Source organism: Solea senegalensis, linkage group LG9 (genome assembly GCF_019176455.1).
Source record: "Solea senegalensis isolate Sse05_10M linkage group LG9, IFAPA_SoseM_1, whole genome shotgun sequence".
Taxonomy (NCBI): Eukaryota; Metazoa; Chordata; class Actinopteri; order Pleuronectiformes; family Soleidae; genus Solea; species Solea senegalensis.
In genome coordinates, this window is record NC_058029.1 from 2730098 (window position 1) to 2751139 (window position 21042).

A 21042-nucleotide genomic window follows, 5' to 3' on the forward strand; every position below is an offset into this window, starting at 1 on the left:
CTTCAGTCAAACTCCAATCGTTATTGTGTGAACTCATTGGCCAGTGATTTGAATATAACAGACCTTTGTTTACATCTTTATAAGTAACATACTACAGCTTTACTTCGGCGCTCTCTCTCCACGGAGACTGTTTTTCCCATGGATTCAGTCGTCCACGTGTGTTGTCGCTCATTTTGGAACGTAGCCTGATTTCACCCAGAAATCACTTTGCATATCAATGTGCAGCGGGGAAAAAAGAGAGAGTGAAAGAAAAAGAGAAGGGGGTCGGGGGCACGTGATACTATAAACATATACATGTACAGAGGTGGAGATAAAAAGAGAGAGAGAGATGTGGAGGGGGGAGAGAGGGAACAGTCAGAATAAAGAAAAAGGGAGTGGGAGATAGAAGTGGGGAAGAAGATCAAAAAATAAAAGACAGACAGTGTGTGTGTGTGTGAGCGGAAGAGAAAGAGAGAGAGGCTTAGGTTGACAAGTAAAACACAAATGAGACACACAGAGAGCGAGAGAGAGAGAGAGAGACAGAGAGAGAGAGAGACTGTTGCTGGAAAATGTAGACAGATACCTCAGAGAGAAGAGTAAGAAGCAGAGGATCCAGCGCGTGAAGGGGCCTGAGAGGAGGGAGGGAGGGAGAGAGAGAGCGAGGGGTGGAGGGAGGGGAAGAACTAAAGAGGAGGGGAGGGGACGAGAGAGGCAAGGGAGGACCAGAGAGAGAGAGAGCGAGAGAGAGAGAGAGAGAGATACAGAGGTCCACAGACAGCAGCAGTGAGCTGAGAGCAGAGCATGCAGACCAGACACTGACACTGCTGTTGGACTGAACACACACACACACGCACACACACACACTGTATGAGGAGTGTGTGAGACATGCTCAGGCTGCTGTCCATGGACACACACACACACACACTGGCAGAGCACCAGAGAGGAAATACAGCAGCAGCAACAGCAACAGAGACACAAACCTGAGCAGCAGCAGCAGCAGCAGCAGCAGAGATGGAGAGCAGCAGCATGTTCTTTGGTGAGTTTGTTAATGTGTGTGTGTGTGTGAGAGAGAGAGAGACAGAGAGAGAGACACGCTCTGGTTCTCATCAGAGGAGGACGAGTGTGAAGAGCAGAAGTTACACACCTTGGATTTCCCTTGTTTCAGCTGGACCGGCATTTGTGTTTCACACTCACGTTACGGGGACTTGTCTTCCTCATGGGGACGCATGTCGCAGGTGAAGATAGGTTGTCCTCTGAAGCAACCAAAACCACACTGTGTGTGTGTGTGTGTCTACCTGAGGTCAGTCCTCTTGGTCCTAATGAGGCAGAACTTCATTTGGACTGGTTAGAGTTTAATGTTGAGATTTGAATTGTGGTGAGATTAAGGTAAGGGATAATGCTTTGTACCAGATGTTACTCATGTTGCGGGGACCTACGTGTGTTACACACTCACGTTACGGGGACTTGTCTTATGCATGAGGACGAAAAGCAAAAAGTCCCCATAATGTCAATTATTACATTTGAAGGTGAAGACTTGTTGCGTTAGAGTTATTAGTAGTTATGGTTAAGGTTTATTAAAGTCTCCAGAAAATGAATGTAATGTCCTCTGAAGTCATGGAAACCAGACTGTGTGTGTGTGTGTGTGTGTGTAGGTCATTAGGACCTTTCCTGGCAAAAACACTGACCTTGTGAGTCCTCATGGAGACCAAAGCCTGGTCCTAATGAGGCAGAACTTCATTTCTAAGGGATCTGGTTAAAGTTTAGGGCTGAGGTTAAGGTAAGGGATAAATGTAAGTGAATGCAGAGCCCTGAAATGATTAGCCGCGTGTGTAACCTGTGTGTTCATGTGTTCATGTTCACGTGCTTCATCACAGTCTAATCCAGTGTGTAAGGGACACGTTTCCCTCCCTCTCTCCTGAAGCTGTTTCTTGTCCTGGTAACTAAAGACGACCTGGTTACTGTTGTTACAGCACAAACTAATCTGAAACAGACAGAAATGTAAGAGGAGAGCGTGAAGTTTCGCAGCGTGGCATCCTAGAAATGTTGAATTAACCTCCTTCCTCGTGCTCCACGAGGGTTTGATGGATTCAAGCCCAGGTGAGAATCCAAGTCCTGGATTAGATCCTGGATTTCATTGGCTGTCTTCTGGAATCCCAATAAAACCCGGAGTTGCCATCCTCAGGAGCCACTTGATACATCGTGTAGAGACTCCAGAGAAAACAGCTCCAGCCATTAGTTCCTCCGATAAAGACTGGAGGAGGCTTAAGAAGACTTACCGCGTGTTCCCCTCACGGCCGGCTTCAGTCACATCACAGGAATAATTACACAGGGATGTGGACTTGTGAACGAGCTGATTCGCTAAATTGAAAGACTTTATTTTTTCATCCGGGAGGATTAAAGCGATCTGGAGTTACGGACCGTGGCTTGTAAAAGGCGAGACGGATTTTGTCTTGTGATGCCGCGCACGGGCGCGGGGACGTGGAGGGAGGGAGAGAGAGAGAGGGGGGGGAGGAAAAGGGAGATGTGAGCCTCTTAAATGAATAAGCTGTCAGATGTGTGTGAAGAGGAAGCTGAAGTGTTTTTCAGGTCCGCGTGGTTTTAGAGTTTGGCCAAAAACTGTGTCCGCGCGGGTCGCAACACTTTACGATGTTATCGTACATCTTGATAAAAAGCGTTGATTTATTCTGAGAGTGCCACTAGGGGGAGCTAACTAGCATCATTTATTTGACTCATTCCAAAACCTTATGATTCGGGCTGTCGCGATAATCGCAAAAATAAAGAGAAGCGCAGTACGAGCTAAGGCTATCGCACAGGAAGACGAGACGTGACAGAAACAATGGCGACCACAACACTCACGCTAACTCACTGTGTCACATGTTAGTGGTTAGCTTAGCAGTGATGGCTACTCACACTCAAGTGTCAAAACTGTTTCACAGCAAGAAAACAGCATATTTAGTATATTTAAGATATTGTAGACTTAAGAAGGTGCAGATTTGATCAGAGGTCAGTCTTTTGTTAAATGGCTTAAATTATTTTTATTTTTTTGTCTTTTTGCTCTTGTGTCACTACTGGCAGCCATGTTTTCAGTTATCTACGGACATTGGTCAAAGGATCTAAGGATACCACAGACTTAAGCTAATGTTTATTTCACTAAGTGAGTAAATAAGTCAGAATTCTTAGAAAAAGTCTTTTTCTTTCTGTCTTTTTCCTCATAATTCTGACTTTAATCTCAGAATTCATACCGTTTATTTTTTTCTAATACTCTTCCGTATGAAATAGATTGAATCTCTTATTAAAAAACTTTTTTTTACAGTTGAAGACAGAAAAACAACACTATTGATCCCCCACATGCTTTGTTTTCATCTTGTTGTTTTTACAGAATCATTAGTTATGAGAGGCAAGTGCCACTCACACACAGCTGCTGGTGAATATTTAATGACTTTATTGACAGCACGTTAAGCGCGTAGCGGCGCAACGAGCACACGGCAAACAGCGATGTTTCACATGGATCAATGGGGTGAGACGCTAACTTGTGATCTCCTGCGTTGTTATTGGAACTGTTGAAAACGTTTCTGCGTCATTATGAAACTGTGAGACTGTGGCAGGACGCCACACTTTTCAGCATTAATGGGAATCACTCGTGTTTATTTTTTCTGTTGGCCACCAGGACGTATGTTTTTTTTTTCTGGGGGGAAAATATTGCAATTAGTTTTGTGGTGCATAAGAAAAGTTATGAGGCATCGTTTGTAAAGTTGCTCCTTGCTGAATTTAACTCCATTTAACTACAAACCGTGACAAAATTAATGGTGTAAAAGTCACTTTTAACCACATTTAATGCAATGTTTGCAAACCTATACAGGTTTTTTTAATTATTTAACATTTAGATTGGAACATTTGGCATTCAGTGGAAATAATTAGTACAATTTTAATTTAGATTATGGTGTTATGCATTTTTTCAGTTTGCAAATATTGCTGTAAATGTGGTCAAGAGTGACATTAATTCACTTAAAACGTTTATATTGTCATTGTTTTGAAAAAAAACATGTGAAAATAACAGTGTGGATGTAGATTAGCTGGATTGACGAGATACAACATTTTCTCGCACTGTTGGAGAATTATGTCTTTTGAGATTATGTAAATGGCTGTAGGTGATCAATACATCAGCATATCATCTAAATGTAGTAAAATGACTGTATTGGACTGATATCTGTAGAAATTTGAGGTTGTGACATTGATCTCCGTATCAGAGTCGTCACTAATGACAAGCTGGATTGAGTTTTTATTTTTAAATGAATTAATTTGTTCTCTTTAATTAAGATAATATAATCTCAGTTACTGTCGTAGACGTATCCGTTGTAGGTATGTGAGTGTAAACCCTTCCAGAATCATTACCGTAGATACTAGAACGACTAAATCTTATTTTACAGCAAGTCCCTTTTTATTTTTTGTGATGTGCCTTGAACAAAACTCTTATACATAAATACAGAACATAAACTACTGATAATAACAGTGTCATATTTCTGCTGGATGCACGTCTGTCTCCGTCGTTTTTATCTGCATTTGTTCGACGTAAAATGCCATGAAACCATTTTATCTCCACTGTTTAGTGTAAAAAGCAAAAAACACGTGAGGAGTAAAGGTCACCGTTAGTTTTTATTATTATTTTCACTTTTATGTTTGCAGCGCTGCTCGGGCGCTGAAGGAAACTAGATGGTATCTGTTTAAAGATTAATAACTCTGCGTTTCTGTGATTTAACCGCAACATGCTTTCTGTTTAAATGATTTATAGCAGGTGACATTTGGTGATGAATAACCCGCGAGGACTCTCTGACCTCTCGTTAAACAAGACGAGGAAATAGTGTAATAGAAAACAAATAAATAAATCTAAATAAACCAATGAAAGGAGTGTTCCCTCCAGATTTAAAGGCTGAAACCAGGCAGTAAAATTAACGGTAACGTCACAGACTAATTGGCTGTGTGTGTATGTGAGTGTGAGTGTGAGTGTGTGTGTGTGTGCGCTGCAGACTAAAAAGCGTGTGGAGTTAAAAAGAAAAATAATCCACCCTGACCTTCCAGCGTCTGGCTCTGCGGTCGACGTTTAGCAGCACGTGGACGTCTTTTTGGTTAACCTCAGATTACAGAGCGCACAGGAAGTGATTTTTGGATCGGATTCAGCAACAGCTGTGTTTATCAGCGTGGCACACACACTCACAGTGGCGAGAAATACTGTCCGCTGTATGCTAATGTATAGAGGAGGGAGTGTGAGTGTGTGTGTGTGCATTTCTCACCTCTTTAGGACCTTTTTCTGTCATAAACACTGACCTTTGAGACCAAAACCTGGTCCTAATCATGAGGCAGAACCTCAAGAAGTGGTTAACAGTGGGGTTAGGCATAAACTGGTTATGGTTAACGCTTTGTCTCTAGTAGGCTGTGAGAATTATCTGTCTTTGTGAGGACGTTTTGTCTGGTTCTCACAATTTTAAATGGCTTTTAAGGGTTGACGCCAGGTTTTAGGGTTAGGGTTTGTGTGGTCCTGAGGACCCACTGTCCCACATGTCTTACTGTAGATGTTCCCCTGATCTAAACGAGGGACATCTAAGACATGTAGGACAGTGGGTCCAGAAGACCAGGATTGTGGATGTTAAAAACAGAGACAAAAATCCTTCATAAAACATGTTTAAATGCTTAAAACTTAAAATTCTAGAGAAGTTTAAAATATTTAAAGAAAAAAATTCCAACCAAGGTCTTTAGAGAATTTTAATCTTAAAAAGTGGGATAAAAGGAACTAGTCATCGAGGCACTGGTCAGGATTAGGGTATGGCTGGGGTTAGGTTCCCAAAGAGTGGGTCGGGACCCACAGATGGGTCGCAGGAGATATTTTTTGGGTCCCCGTGCAGAATTTTCTCAAACTTTTGTTTTGTAAATATCATTTATGTTTGAGTATTTTAAATAACATGTGTAAAAATGAAGCTGCATTAACCAAACATCTCTGGAAAAATGATTTGTTAACCAATTGAAAATGTTACCGATACGACTGTAAATGATCAGCTAATTATGCACAAAGTTTTATCACGCCATGATATATATTGTGATTTAAGGTCAAAAAATGTCTTTAAAACGTGCAGGTAAATGTGGCCGAGGGCCATTTTCTTTGTAAGCGATTGAATATTTCAGCCAAAACGTCGTATCTTCAGACAGTGACTGAAAACGTCTTCAGTCACAAACAAAAACCCACGTTTGCTACTTTAAACTAACAATAATGTGGATGTTGTCTTTAATCAGCAGCTCTTTACGGAGACAAATGTGCACGAGACAAAAACTCGTACTGATAATATTTATTGTGCATCATTTAAATTTTAAGAATTACTGCTTATTTGATTCTTATTTGAGTTTAGTTTATGTTAACTGTCAATTCTAGCAACATAATCTATTTGAATAAATTCCTAATTTTTCAGAATAAAAGCTCTGAACTCCATATTTTTGTGGGAGGATAAGAAAAACAATTTAAGATCAGATTTTCTGCTGGGCCCAGATACTGATGCTGGCGGGCCAGTTTTGGCCGAAGGGCCACCTATTGCTCACCACTGACGTGTGTGTGTGCTGCATAGCTCGGAGCCAGACTCTCTCCGTCCGCCACACGCTGATGAGATCTGTTGTAATTTCATAAGAATACAAGAGTAATCTGAGAAAGGTTAAGTGGAAAATCAGTGGAAGTGTGACTTTTGAAAGCACGAGAACGATTTAAACGCAGCCCTTGTTCTTACGTTTGCTCGTCTTAATGAGACTTATTAAATGATTTCATCCTCTGAACTCGGAGTACGTTGAAGGTTCACGGAACAGGAAGTGCATGAAAATACAGGTGTTAATCACAGCCCGGCCGTACGAGTGTATGCATTCCACTGGAATTTAGATTTATCTCATAATTGGATTTGTATTTGCTGAAGGAAATGGAGAGTGATCTTTTCATTTTGGAGGCCCTGCGGCTCCTCTGGACAGATGGTATCAGAGCAGCGGCGGCGGCGGCCAGGTTCAGGACGCTTAGAGGAGGTGGAAGGTGGAGGAGAGAGCGGCACAAGATGATTAATTATTAAAACCAGTTCTCCAGACATCATTTTAACTCCCCCCTTCTTCTCTCTCTGGACACAGAGCCGCAGGAGTAAAACCCTAGAGACCAGATAAGTGAATTTCTCAGGAAGGGCAGAGCAACAGAGACTAAAGCTCGCCACGATACTGTTGACACACACATCCTGTCCAGTGAGCGGCTCCTCGTATCTTTTACTGCCTCTTTCACGACCACTAAACTATTTATTTGTTTTCAGATAAAGACAATCTGAAGCCAGGCGAGCAATTTAGGTCTGTGTCAAAGCTAATGTGTGTCAAAATGTAGTATAACAATGGTTAAAAGTCAAGTTACGAGACCAGCAACATTGATATTGACGGTTAGGATTAGCGGAGATTGCGGTTCACGGCTGGTTGTTGAGTCGCAGCCAATAAGAACCGGTCAACTGCATTATTGTTTTTTAAAAATATACATGTTTTTCCCCCGAAAACGGAACCAACAGTGTTTTAAACTTTCAGTTTTTAGGTTTGTCAACATTGTAATAATGTGGACGATAGCAGAATGTATGCATTTATAAACAAATATTGACTAGTATGGTAGGTACACCCAGGATTCCTAAAACCACTCAAAGAAGTGATTAACACCATTGTCATTGCAGTTGTTGGAGTCCTTTTATTTTAAATTTTTAGACAGCAGACAGTTTTAGATCCTTGCCCTTGCACTTTATGACGTTATTTTTTAGGAAATACGTAGATATGTTGACTTTCAGACAAAAGGCACTGATGAATATTTGTTTGGCATCTTGATCTCCACTTGAAAAAAGCTCGATAGATTTACTCGACACCGGTTTCTTCCTGATCCCCCTCACAATACAGGAATGGATGACTATTGTCAATGATATATCACCTTTTTAAATCTTTCAAATTTGATCTTTCTTTGATCTTTAAATGTCGCAGCATCAAGTGTTCCTTCGATTGTGTGCGTCACAAGTTGAAAAATGTTGAGCTATCCAAGTGGCAGTTGTCAAATCATGTGATATACAAATACACCGCCAGGCGCTAGCTAGCCAAATCACCTTTATTCACTTATCCCGAACTCCCGTCTCCTCTATGTGGTGTTTCTGTTGGACAAAATGCACCCAACACTGGTGGTCATCACATTAGCATCACATTAGCAATTGTTGGAGTAGCAACGGTGGCGTTAGCATCACAGAATCTGCTCTGCTAACCTCTGATAGCTAATTTTCCGAGGCCAAGCGTAAAGGTAAGATTATAAAAAACTTAAAATGAAGTGCTGTCGAAATTATGTTAATGTAACATGTTTTAAATGTTTCCAGAATTAGCATCTCGTCTCAGTTCTACTTCATTAAACTTCTTGTGAAGGCGGGAAAAAAACACCCCGGGTTCAATGTGTCAACTGACTCGTGTTAATCTGATTAATTAAAATTTAGTTTAGGAAAAAAAACAGAGCCTTAAAGCAAACTGACACGATTATCTTTAAAACTGCATTAATATGTTTTTATTTTTAGACGAAGCTGAGAATCACACATGTTCAATATTTTACAGCCTCATGAAGATAATATGACGGATTTTTGACACGTGACATAAACTGCCTTCACATCTTGAGCACATTAGCATGAATGGGAGTTGTGTCACTGCTGACATCTTGAATGAAAATGTGATATTTTCTCTGGTTTTGTTTCATTTGATGTTTTGCAGTTGCAGTTTTTTCCCCCTCAACCCTTTGTAGTTGAAAACCAATGCCTGCTGCTGTTTCCTGCAGAGTCGGGTGATTTTTTTTCTTTTTTTCTTCCCGTCTTCCCCTGGGTTCAACACAACAACCTCTCACATCAAATAGTTTCATTTTGTTGGTAATATAAAAATATTGATTAGTGCGCTTTTATTGCCTCATTTTGAGGCTGTGTTTGTTTTTAATCTCACTGTAAGACGTCCATCAAGGCGTAAAACTCTACATTACCACAGAAACACTGCACACGGAGCACAAGTTCATAGCCGCTGATAAAAAATCCATAACATCACATCTAATTTTATGACGTCAATTATCAAGATTTAATTAATCAGATGATTTACTGTGATTAATCACGCTTTTATCTTCTCATCTTTAAATCTAAAGCTTGTAATGATTGAGTTTTAAATGTAAATTTAAATGAATTAATGTAGAATGATTGTTTAATAGAAGCTTTAAAGGTTCATTATGAATTAGTGACCTCTAATAGTGAGACACAAACAAAGAAACGGGAAACTCGTCTAAACTACGGTGGCCTTCACACACCAGAAAGGATGTAGGTTTTCTACATTTGAGACGGAAGCTTCTGATTCAGAACGTTATTTATATATAAAAATATATACATATATATGTAAAAAAATATATATATATAAACTTTAGATATATATGAAATGTGTTTTCATGACACAACAGATGCTATCTGACTTTCTCTGCGTCCGTCTACGATGCTAATTTGCTGCCAGTTCTAAAAGTATTTGTTCGCTTTGCTGTTGTTTGCTAATGATTAACACACTCTTTTATCGTAGACGGAGTCCATTGGTCAACTTTTCTTTTTAAAGTGAGGTCTTGCCCTCAGAACTCCATCATTGTTAGCGTCCGTCTTTAGCCACATTGTGCTGCTCCCCGTTGTATGTCATTAACTGGAGAGCAGCGTCAACCTCCGGCTAGCCATTGTTAGCAGTACCGGTCAATAACAGCGCTTTACATGGCATAGCAACTTGTCTGGAGTTAAAAATGAAACAGTACGATGTGTACGACTGATTTACTGCAAAACAAAAGTGCAGTTAACGTTAGTAAAGTAGCATTGTTTGTACGGTGGCATTCATCTCGAAATCCCGAACTGAATCCTAGAACTAAAAGTAGTGACTCCTCCTTCTTCTTCTCTGGATGGAAGTAAACACAGGTGCTTTATGGGTTTTTTAACTCCTTAAATACTTTAAATTAAGTGCACAGATTAATCCGTTCATTTTTAAAGTGGATATTTTTTGTTAGTGGTTAGTGTTTGCTGTTCTTAAAGACCCCTAGACTGAAATGAATCGTTTCTGTGTGGCCTCAAGTTATAAAAAGAAGAGGGGAAAAAAACCACGGTGGTTCAGTTTTTAAATAAATAAACATTTAATAACCGCAGACACTTCCATATTCACACTTCCAGGCACACAGTTGCTGTCAGTGAGTGTATGAGAAGCTCAGTGTGAGAGTCCAGATTTGGCCACAAGACTTCGTTCACCAGATTGTATAAAAGAGGCCCATTCAATGCTTTCTATTGATTTTTTTTGGCTCTGACTTTGCTTCCTTTGTTATTTGCTTTTGTTTTAGTCATCTTAAATAAAAGTGATCAAATTTGACCCCGGCTGAGGACAAAACTGTAAAATCTCCCTTTTCCCTAAACTTTCCTAGACTGTCCTCACGGTCAGACTCGTTATTTTAATGACTATCCCCGCTGACCTTTCAGTGTGGAGTGACACTCCTGGATTCAGAGACAACAGTGTTGACGCTCCGCTCACCCGAGGCTCTGCCGGTGCAGTCAGAATTTAGAAGCTGACGACCAAACTCAAATATTAGCTTGTTTTTTTTAAGAAAAAAAGCTAAGGTCAAGTTAAATATTGACACTTGATAATTACAGATTCTGTGTCTGATCCAGCTGTCATTTTGAGAGTTCCTCGCCCTGCCTTAGATTTTGTTCGGTTGCTGCTGGTGACAGAGGATCAGGCTCAGGAAACACTAACCTCTGCTGTGCTGCTCTGGGCTGGAATGTGCCTTTGTGTTTGGGCATGTTGGCTAGATTAGGATCGCTGCGTTTCCTTTCACATCGATGGGGCAAACCACAATGAATTTACCTGTTTTTTGTTACACCTCAAACACTGTGAGGTTTAGGAAGAGCTTGAAGCCACAAGGAGGTTAAATCCAGTGATGGCAGTTCACTGAGACCTGTAGAAGAACTAATGCAGAACCCTTTATACCCTTAGTTCATTGGCAGCTCTGTGGAAAGACCATTCCTCACTTTGCAACGGCTCCATCATTAGTTAGTTAAAGTTATCCTTGGCAAGTTTCCTAGAAGTTTTCATTCTTACAAGGCAGAGTCATTCCGTAATTGTCAAGGTGCAGAGAAACGAGGACTCACAGAGAGAACACAGAGCTCAACGCAGTATTAATTGACAAAAAAACAATTTAGTTCAGCCAGGCAGAACAGGGCAAAGACAGACTGACACACTGGGGACAGGGGAATTTAACAGAAGGAAACAACGGAGACTGGGAGCATCGTTGGTGTACCATTAAGTCAAGCTAAAGCTTGACTTAGCCGTCTACCTGGACGACTGTCCGTGTCGCAGTATACAAACGCTAGTGGGGAATCAAGGTGTTGAATTGGCTTGTGACAGCATCATTGTCCAGCATCATTCCTCGTCGTCCTACCGTCCATTAACTCCCTAAGAATTAACTTGGCTAACTACCCATCAGTCCAAAAATGCACCGGTCTGGATTGTACCATGTTTTTCCTACTGCTGTCTTCTTTTACTGTGTACTGGACTCTATGGACAAACATGGACATAGATTCATGGTTTCCTCCTTGAAGCCACCCTGAATGTAACATTGTATTCAATGGCCACCAGGAGGTGCAAATAAACTTGATTTGCATCATTAGTAAATGGGTTTTTTGAGGGTGTCTCCGTCACCAGTTTCAGTTCCTGTAAAGAAGAATATGTGATTGGACACCAGTGTGATTGACAGCTGGTATTGTCCAATAGGAGCCTGGGGTGCCAGGACTTCAGTGAGCTAAGTGTAAACATGGTTCTGGCTATCGCGCGGATCTTGAGGCTTTTTTCCTAATGTCATGTAAACGTTCAGGAAGAGACTAGAGTTAATGGGACACAGGTGAAACCGTCAGTGTGGGTCGGACAATCCCAGGAGCATGACAACAAGACAATTTTAGGAAGTTATTCAAAACCAAAGACACACGTAACCTCAGAGGAAAAACAGGAAACAGACCCAAAAACAAACACAAGAGAAAGTCCATCAGTAATTAAAAACATGGGCCGCTCTATGTGGCGTGCAAACATGAATTCTATGTTACTGGTATACTAAGAAGTCGCTCACCACAAAGTTTTAAAAAAAAAAATCGGATTCAGATTTAGCGGAATTAGCGTCATGGCTCCACAGTGGACATGGATCCAGATGGATTCAGACTTGAGCCTCTTATTTTTCTGTCCAAAGCAAACCAGAACCGACCCCAGCCTGACGTGACAGGCATTTGGGGTTTTACATTCAAACCAGACTTAAGTCCGAAAGTGTGTTATACTGTAAGCTAACAACACCAATGTGACTGACTGTGAGTATAATGTCAAATCCTGTCAGAACCTAACTTTATTTAGCTTTTACAGATGATTCCTGACTCCTGACATGCTCACATGTCCGCCCTCTACACTGCAAAAACAGGCCTGGTAGAAATATATTTTATCTAAGTGATCTTAATTTTCTGCCACTGGAGTAAATCTAGTTTAGCTAGAATTTCTAAAATAAGCTTGTAAATCAAATAGGTTTAAGACTGCAATGTTCCACACAACTAGAAGGAACAAGCCAGAAACTACAGTAGACAAAACAGGCTACAATTTAAGAAAGTTTAGCTTATCCCAAATAAAGAATGAAAGGAATCTTTTCTTAATTAAACTTAGCAGAATTAGCAGAAAAATCCTCCACCTCAGAATTAAACTCAGAATATTTTCTCAAATAAGACAAGTACTATTATTCTGATGGACGCACATGACATGCGGTGGAATTAAAATAGCATTTCTCTATGTTTTTTAAAAATACATACAATAATGAGCTTAAACAGAATGTAAATATAAAACAAAGTAAGAAAAATAAATAGAGAAATTCTGCACTTTTAACTTTTCACGTCAAGTCAGACAGACATTGTGATGTATTTTGTGATATGATTGTCTTGCAATATATTGATGTATCGTGATATTATTTCTATCGTGGATCATGTATCGCGATATTATCGCTATCGTGTATCGTGAGGTATTGCGTAATTCCCAACCTTAACTCGGAAGCTCCTGATAGTTTTTTGTTGATGACACAGTGATGTTTATACCACAAATAAAGGTGAAGACAGAGAAGTTTCCTCAACAGAAGACGTGCATTGGTTCTCACCCTTGAAATAATTGTAAACTATTGTTATTCTATTCAAGTGTGTTCATGAATGGAATTTGATGCAAACCATTGTTATTTTGTTTGGTTTTTTTAAGCTTGTTAATCGTAATTAAAGCTTAATAATATTGATTTTATTAGTCGTCACAGGGTCCTCTCTGTAATTGAACTCATCTTCTACGCTGAACCTTTCTAAAATTAAGTGCTGCAGTGAAGGTTGGGTACCTTGCTCAAAGTCAACCCAGCACTTGATCTGTCTGGATTCAAAATTAAAAAAAACAGGTTTCCAGTGTTAATTGTGTCATATTTGAAGAATGTTACATAAATCCTCAATCTGAACTTGAACCTTCAAACATTCTATGTTGGAAATATTGTAGGACGTTGGAGGAGAAGGAGTTCAACTCTAGAAATACTTGACGCGGGGAAACTAACGGCCAAGTGGCATGGAATTGGGCTTGTAACCAGAGGGTCACAGGTTCAAATTGTGGTACAAGGGTCAAATTTACTAAATTCACTATTCACAGTAATTGGTATGTGTTCAATATAAAACTCACTCATTGAGAAGGAAAGTAACAAAGTGATTTCCTGGAACCTTATGTTGATGTTTTGATTATTACTCTATTTTCTCTTATTATTCTAAAAGCACATATTTGTACGAGCTGGAGCAGAAGCTGCGGGAACATCAAGTCACTCTGCATTAGACCAGTCTCCATCTGTCGCTGACCTTTTTGCGTCTAATGGAGAATTTACATACTGTTGTTTCCACACTGCGTCTCCGCACCAGACAACAAGCTTTTATTGTCATTTGATTATTTAAAAAAGAAAAAAATGGATGGAACAAACGATGTGCGAGTGCTCACAGACGATGATGACTCACATTTTATCTCCTGTTATTTTTTACAGTACATATTTATATGAGCAGGACCACTGAAATATATTATATACACTATTTTGTGCATATTTATGATGACATATGTTCATATGCTTTTTTATGAGGCAAATTCTGTTTATGTTTAAACTTCATGATAAAACAATTGGTTTAAAATTGAATTTTTTTTTAATAGAAAAGCAAAAGCTTCAACATATGAATACATATATTTTCCTATCCATTGTTTTTGACATATTTCAATATTTAATAGGTTTTTATACTATATATGATAATTAATAATAAGTTTTCTTAACTTAATTTGCTTTAATTCAGGTTGTTCCTTTTATGTCTTTAATAACCCCTTGTTTTGCACTAATAATGTCCCATTATTTAATTCTAATTTATAGGACATTTTTAATACGTATACCATATATAATTGTTTTCCTTAACTTAATTTGCTTCAATTCTTATTGTTTCTTTTATGTTGCTTGTTTCGCACCAAAACACAGTCAAATTTCTGTTATTTGATTATTTGAGGGCATTCAAAATTCTTTACTACTACTGTAAAAGCACAAAAGCATCATCATGACCAGCAAAAACTATATTAAATAGAGTTGTCATGTGTTATTTGATTTATCATTATTATTATTGTTATTATTATTATTATTATTATTATTATTTGTCCATGTATGTCTTATATAACTTCTCGTTACGTCGCTTGTTTTGCGCCGAATTCCCTCTATGTTTGGCTGTAAAACACATTGTGATACTGATTTATAAGAACACATTTAAAATAGTCAAGTAACAAACAAGGTCACAGAGTACATCTGCACGTTTTTTAATCATATTGTTATTTCTGCGACAGTGAGGGACCAGAAGGCTTTTTTTTTTCTGTTTCCTTCTGCACAACAAGCTTTTATTGTGATTTCTCATCCAGCGATGGAACAAATTAACTGCGTGCGCTGTTACAGACTCGAGCTGCGGTCAAATGTCAGATCTCATCTCCTCTTGTTGTTTTTTGTGTTTTTCCCCTCTTTATTTTATCTTTTATTTTATTTTTTAAAATTATGGCTGTAGATTTCTTTTCCAGTCCAAAACAATCAAACAACAAACGCAGGTCACACGGAGTCATTCATCGTTATTGTTGGAAGACTGAATATTTCTGTAATGAGGAAATAATTGCACGCAGTTTCTTTTTGTGTCGCAACACGTCGGCGCGGCAACGCTTACAAATGTTTGACTGACACGACGTCATCTTGGCAATTTAATGAACACATCACACCATCATAATAGATGCAGCTACAGTCGTCCAATTATGGTCCAACATAGTAACTATGAACGAACAAAGATGAATAAAAACAAGTCATTATACTCCACACTAATAAAAATAATAATAATCGTAGGCCCTCGCAGCCGCCACTATGGCAGAAGGTGGCGCTGTACCGTATATTCAGTTTTCATGTACGAAAGTTTTCTGGCGGAGTCTCTTACATTATCTGGCGTCAAGTTTTGTGCAGATCGGTCACCGGCTTAGACATTTCCTTTGCTAAATGTTGGAGATTAACCCAACTTTTCAGGGATTTTTACGTCTTTTTAACAGTTCGTTTGATTCTTGTGTCGTGAATTATTAATGATGATTAATTGTTCCACCTCTACTTTATTGTGATTTTAATTTGTCTTCAGCTGCGATGACACGTCAGTTTTTATCTCCTGTTGTTTTTGCTCATAAGACAAATCTAAAGGGTCGCAGGGTCCAGTCGCCGCGACGTGTTCATCACAGTCTTGTTTCTGCTTTAATAATCTTTCCTTTTTCACTTCTTATTCACCAAACACATCCAGCTTTCATTGTGATTTCTTGTGTTCAGTGATGGAACAAATGATGTGCATGTGCTGGTACAGAGTCCCAGAGACGATGAGTCACATTTCATCTCCTGTCCGTCAGCGGGAACAAACACGAGGGTTTTTTTTTTTTGTCGAGTCACTTTTTCGATGCCCGTCTTCACTGCGCTTGTCTCGGCGGATTTGACGGGACGCGAAACGTGCACTGACGTCAGCCGATGGCTCGGGCGGACGATGCCGACAGAGGGGACGCGGCTTTGTTAGAGTCAGGACCAGGACCAGGACATGTCTCCACACGAGACGCGGCGTGTGTTCTTTTTCCAACAGATGGCAGCGCTCAGGTGACTGGAGGGAGGAGACAGAGTGAGAGAAACAGAGGGAGGAGGAGGAGGAGGAGGAGGATGTATCTGTGGTTTTCCCCTCTTTCTCCTCCGGTCTTCATGACTTCTTCTTCCTTTTATTTACCCCTCACTGCTGCCTGGGGACTGAAACGTGGCAAAGCATATTTTTTATTTGACTCCGTACAGTGGGCTTGAGTTGATGCTGTGTGTGCCAGCACTTCAGCGCTGGCTCACACTTGTACTGTTGTTAAAAATGCAGCGAGTCAAAGAGGAAAAAACATCCCTCTGGTTTTCATTATAGCTTTTGCAAAATGGCTTCTTTAAGTCCTAATGTTTTGGAAGACTGTGATTATATTTCTGTGTGTGTGTTGAAAACGGCCTTGTGCTGTTTCCAGTTGGTGGTTTATAAAGCGCTGTGTTGGCGTGGCTCACTCACATGACAATAAAACTCAAGTATTTACTTTAGATTTTCATGGAAATGTGTGGGCCAGGCCGCGCTCTGGACGGTGACTCATCATCTCTCAAGGTACCGTGTTCCTGTGGCGCTTCCTGTTCCTGCGATCCGTGACGGCAATTCGACAGGGTTGCTGGAGAACTGTACTGTTTTCATCCGAGAGTGGACGTCACTGTGGCAAAATTCCTCAAAATGCCTCAAAATTGTCACTTAAATCTCAGAATTCTCACTTTGTTTCCTCAAAATTCATACTTAAATGTCAGGATTCTCACTTAAATCTCAGAATTCTCACTTAAATCTCAGAATTCTCACTTTGTTTCCTCAAAATTCAGTTTTGTAATTTTGAAACGGTCACATGTGGCCCTGATTCTTCTTTTAATCTATTAATCTGGGTTATTTCCCTTTCTGAGATTTGCATGGTTTCATATTGTTACCGTTTGTGTTGTCTGTGGGTGAAACAAAGTGCGTCTTCAGGCACTTCTTGAAACACTGGCACCAGTTTAGAAGCTTTGGTTTAACAAATCCATCCCAGACACAAACGTGACATGGTTACAGTTTATTTTCTCCGTACACAGACGTGGTTTAAATGGGCTCAGGTCACATTTTCATGTTTTAATAGAAGTGTAACCTCTGGTCGTGCATGGTGACCCAGTGTCCTGCATGTTTTCAGATGCTTTCCTGCTCCATCACACCTGATTCACGTCAGATCAGATCATTAACAAGCTCTGCAGAAGCCTGCTAATGACCTCAGCTGTGATGGAGCGGGGAAAACATGTCAAAACATGCAGGACAGTGTGTCACCATGCAGGACCAGGACCAGGACTGAGAAAAACTGCGCTCAGGAAAATAAAAACACACTGATTCTACATGACAAATGAAAAACACACAATTATTGTTCAATATTTCAACTACTAGATCAGAATAAATCCTTTTTCTGACTAGTAGCCCACAGATTTGAGATTTTTGTGTGTAAACAGATGAATTACAACCTGCTGCTTTGGTGGTCTTAGTGCTTCACGTCCAAAAAGACACATTAGGACACTGCTTTGTCTCCCCTTACCTTAAACATAACTCCACCCTCATTTTAACCCAACATCAATTCAAATGGGTCTTACCTAAACTTAACCAGTTCCTCAGAAAATGAGGTTCTGCCTCATCAGGACCAGGTTTTGGTCTCCATGAGGACTACTGCTCCTGACAAGGTCGGTGTTTATGCCAGAAAAACAAAATCCTGTAGTTACTGACGTAAAATGGAGGATTTTGGCTCTGGTTGTTGTTCGGTTCATCGCGTCCTCTCACTCTCTCTGTCTCTCTCTCTGTCTCCCTCTCTGTCTCCCTCTCCCTCCTGCAGGTACCACATGTCAGAATGGCCTCTTGCCTGCTCTGATGCGTCCCACTCTGCCCACCGTCCAGACGTCGCTGGGCCTGAAGCAGTTCCTCCCGTTTCCCCTGGACACGGCGTCGACCGTCAGCCTCTTCCCAGGATTCAACACGGTGAGTCCCGTCTTCTTCGTCTCCGTCCTCGTGTTTGTCCTCGTCCTCGTCTCGCTGGTTTTCTGCCGCTGTTTGACTGAAGTCTTTCTGAAGAGATGTGAGACAGTGTCTTTAATTAAAGGCTTGAGAAGCTTTTAGCGTTGAATCCACAAGGTCAAACCTTTATTCTGCTTCATTGGCTCAAGTTTGTGGATTTGACCTTTAAGAAAAATGCTTGTTCTTTTAAAGACATAAATATTATCTTCATATTTTTCATTTATACAAGATGTACATTTTCAGCTTGTTCCCAGATGCTGTTGCACTTTTTATTTATATCGCTGCTGTGTGAAGCTGCCACGAACCATTAGTTTCATAACTGATGAATCTTTTTGATTATTTGATTATTGCTCGATAAAATATCAGAACATGTTTGTTTGGAAATGATGACGTTTCTCAAATGTCTTTGTTTTTGTTCAGTTTTCATGATTTCTTTGTTTTATGGAGCAAAGAAAGTTTTAATTATTGAAAAAAAACAAAACAATGAATTGAATATTAAAATACCTAATTCATTTGGTAATCTGTGTTTACATATATTTACTTGTAAGTATAAGAGGCTAACTGTGTTGCTACAGCTCATTCTCTCTCACAAACTTTGATAACTAAATGATAAATTCTTGAAAAATCTCAAAAATACACAAAGAGACAACAGTCATTTCTGGTTTCCAGCTGTTTATGATCTTTTAATGAAGAATATTTGAAACAAACTGAATAAAAATGAGCCGTAACACAAATGATCAGGTGCTAAAATTGAACAAAGATTATAAAGTTTCTTTATATCCGTGTATTTTACATTGATATAGATATCATTCAGTTTGTGAACAACAACAACCTTTAAAACCATGATATTAATATAATATTGAATGATTGTCATAATTACCGATGAAATCTTTTAAAGGAATTGTAAATGAGCATGTGTTTGTTTTCCGCCGTTCTTTTTGCCAGATCTTTGACAGATTGAGCGTATTTGGTGTGTCAGAAACACATCATTTATAATTTCCCTCCGACGCCGAGTCGCGGTGCTTGCGGAGTGCGTTTAGTTTTGCAGAATGTGCCGATCGCGTCGATGATTTACTGACAGCTCTGTCTTTAGGCTCTGAAAAAGCAAAGCTCATAAACCCAGAGCAGGTTATTTCTCGTTTGAGGAATTTGGCCGCGGAGCACAATCCATGTCCTTGTTCGCATTCACATCTGTTTCCTTTTTAAAGTCAAACATAGTTACCATAGAAAATGTTCAGTGTTGTATACACACACACACACAACGCTGCGTAACTCGCACTCGTTGTCGTGTGATTAATTCCTGCGTTGATGCGTCTTCTTGCTTCCACACAGGAACAGAGATACTGTAGTGTGAAAGAAACCAGGTGAAATATCAGAGCGCCCCACGCAGATAAAGGCGTCAGAAACTCTCTGATGAGGCTGAGCTTGACAATCTGAAATCATCCTTTTTCTTACAAGTACGAGCTGCGGAAATGTGTTTGTATGTCTTTCTTTATTGTTACTACATGATTACTTTGGTGATGATTGGAAAGGAGCAGTGAGAAGAACTTCAACTCAAAGACACCCCATGCTAACCCCACGGAACAACAATTATATTATTATTAATAATAATAATAATAATAATAATAATAATAATAATAATAATAATAATAATAATAATAACATTAGGTTCCTCCCTATAGGTCCATTGGCCATGACACTTTCATGCTCAGGTCCTAATAAAATAAAATAAATAAACGTAACAGGTGTAAATCTTCTTCGCAGGGACTTCACTGTGTCTGCGTCTGACATCACTCCATGACTTTCTTGCTTTACTGACACAATAACGAACAAAACAGAATTAAAAACATAACTTTAATGTCATAAAGATACAACATGAAGACGCTTCCTGCATTTTAGTCTGTAGAGGATATCATAACAGTTCCTCCGTAGTTCCATATCTGGCATGGTGTCGCGTCACCTTCCTTTAGTGAGGTCGGTTGTGGTTTTCGTGGAGCTGGCGTCAGAAGCCGAGGCTCCTCAGGCTCGTGTTCTGTCTCTGCTTGTAGAGAAGTCAGTTCTTCAAAGCTCAGCGATGCTCTTGAGGTTGACTTCAGGTTCTTTGACGGAGACCTTCATCCTCCGACTCCGAGGTTCCGACTCGAACTCCAGGTCACAGCACATGTGAACGATGTTATGGACGTCTTTGTTCTTCACATTTCAACCTCAGTGGATGTGTGGTGTCTGAGGACGGTAAACGACCTCTGTCATTTGTGAATCCTTTCCTCGTCATAACAACAACAACAAGCACAGACAAGTGTGGAGTTGTCAAAGTGAAAATGAGAGAAATTCAGTTTGTCGGAAGAAAATCAGACAATAAAAGAGAGAAAACTGTTTAAAGAGTCACAAAAATAGATCATTTATTTACTCGTTTACAACATTTATGTGACATTTGTCTTTGTATTTTGTTATTGTATCATTTTCACAAATTTGAATTTATTCATTCATTCATTCTTCTTCCTAAAGCATAAATAAATGAATATAGATATGTAATTTGAGGGCGTGAGGACGAAGTTTCATGGCGTAAAAATTAAAATAACACATCGTAGATACGTCTATAACCTTATGAGCATCTTAATAATCATTCCCGCCTGGATTTATTTAGATTTTACGGCTGTAGAATTGTCCAAAAAATGCACAGTGAGTGAGAGCTTCTGCTCCTTTTACACAAGACAACTTTCACTTAACGATATCTGGCAGTTATTCAACGGCACTGAGAGGCTGACGCGCTGGTGAATCTCGTCTGTGATTGGACGGTCGT

The 21042-nt window shown here is 39.7% G+C and overlaps 1 protein-coding gene across 1 annotated transcript in view; it reads left to right on the forward strand.

The window, feature by feature from the left end:
* The first annotated feature begins 990 nt into the window (after positions 1-990).
* Positions 991-21042, forward strand: part of znf385d (zinc finger protein 385D) — a 100424-nt gene continuing 80372 nt past the window's right edge. Inside the window, exons 1-2 of the mRNA XM_044035105.1 lie at positions 991-1015; positions 18064-18206. Coding sequence (XP_043891040.1) covers positions 991-1015; positions 18064-18206 — 168 coding nt within the window. The remainder of the gene's footprint in view (positions 1016-18063; positions 18207-21042) is intronic.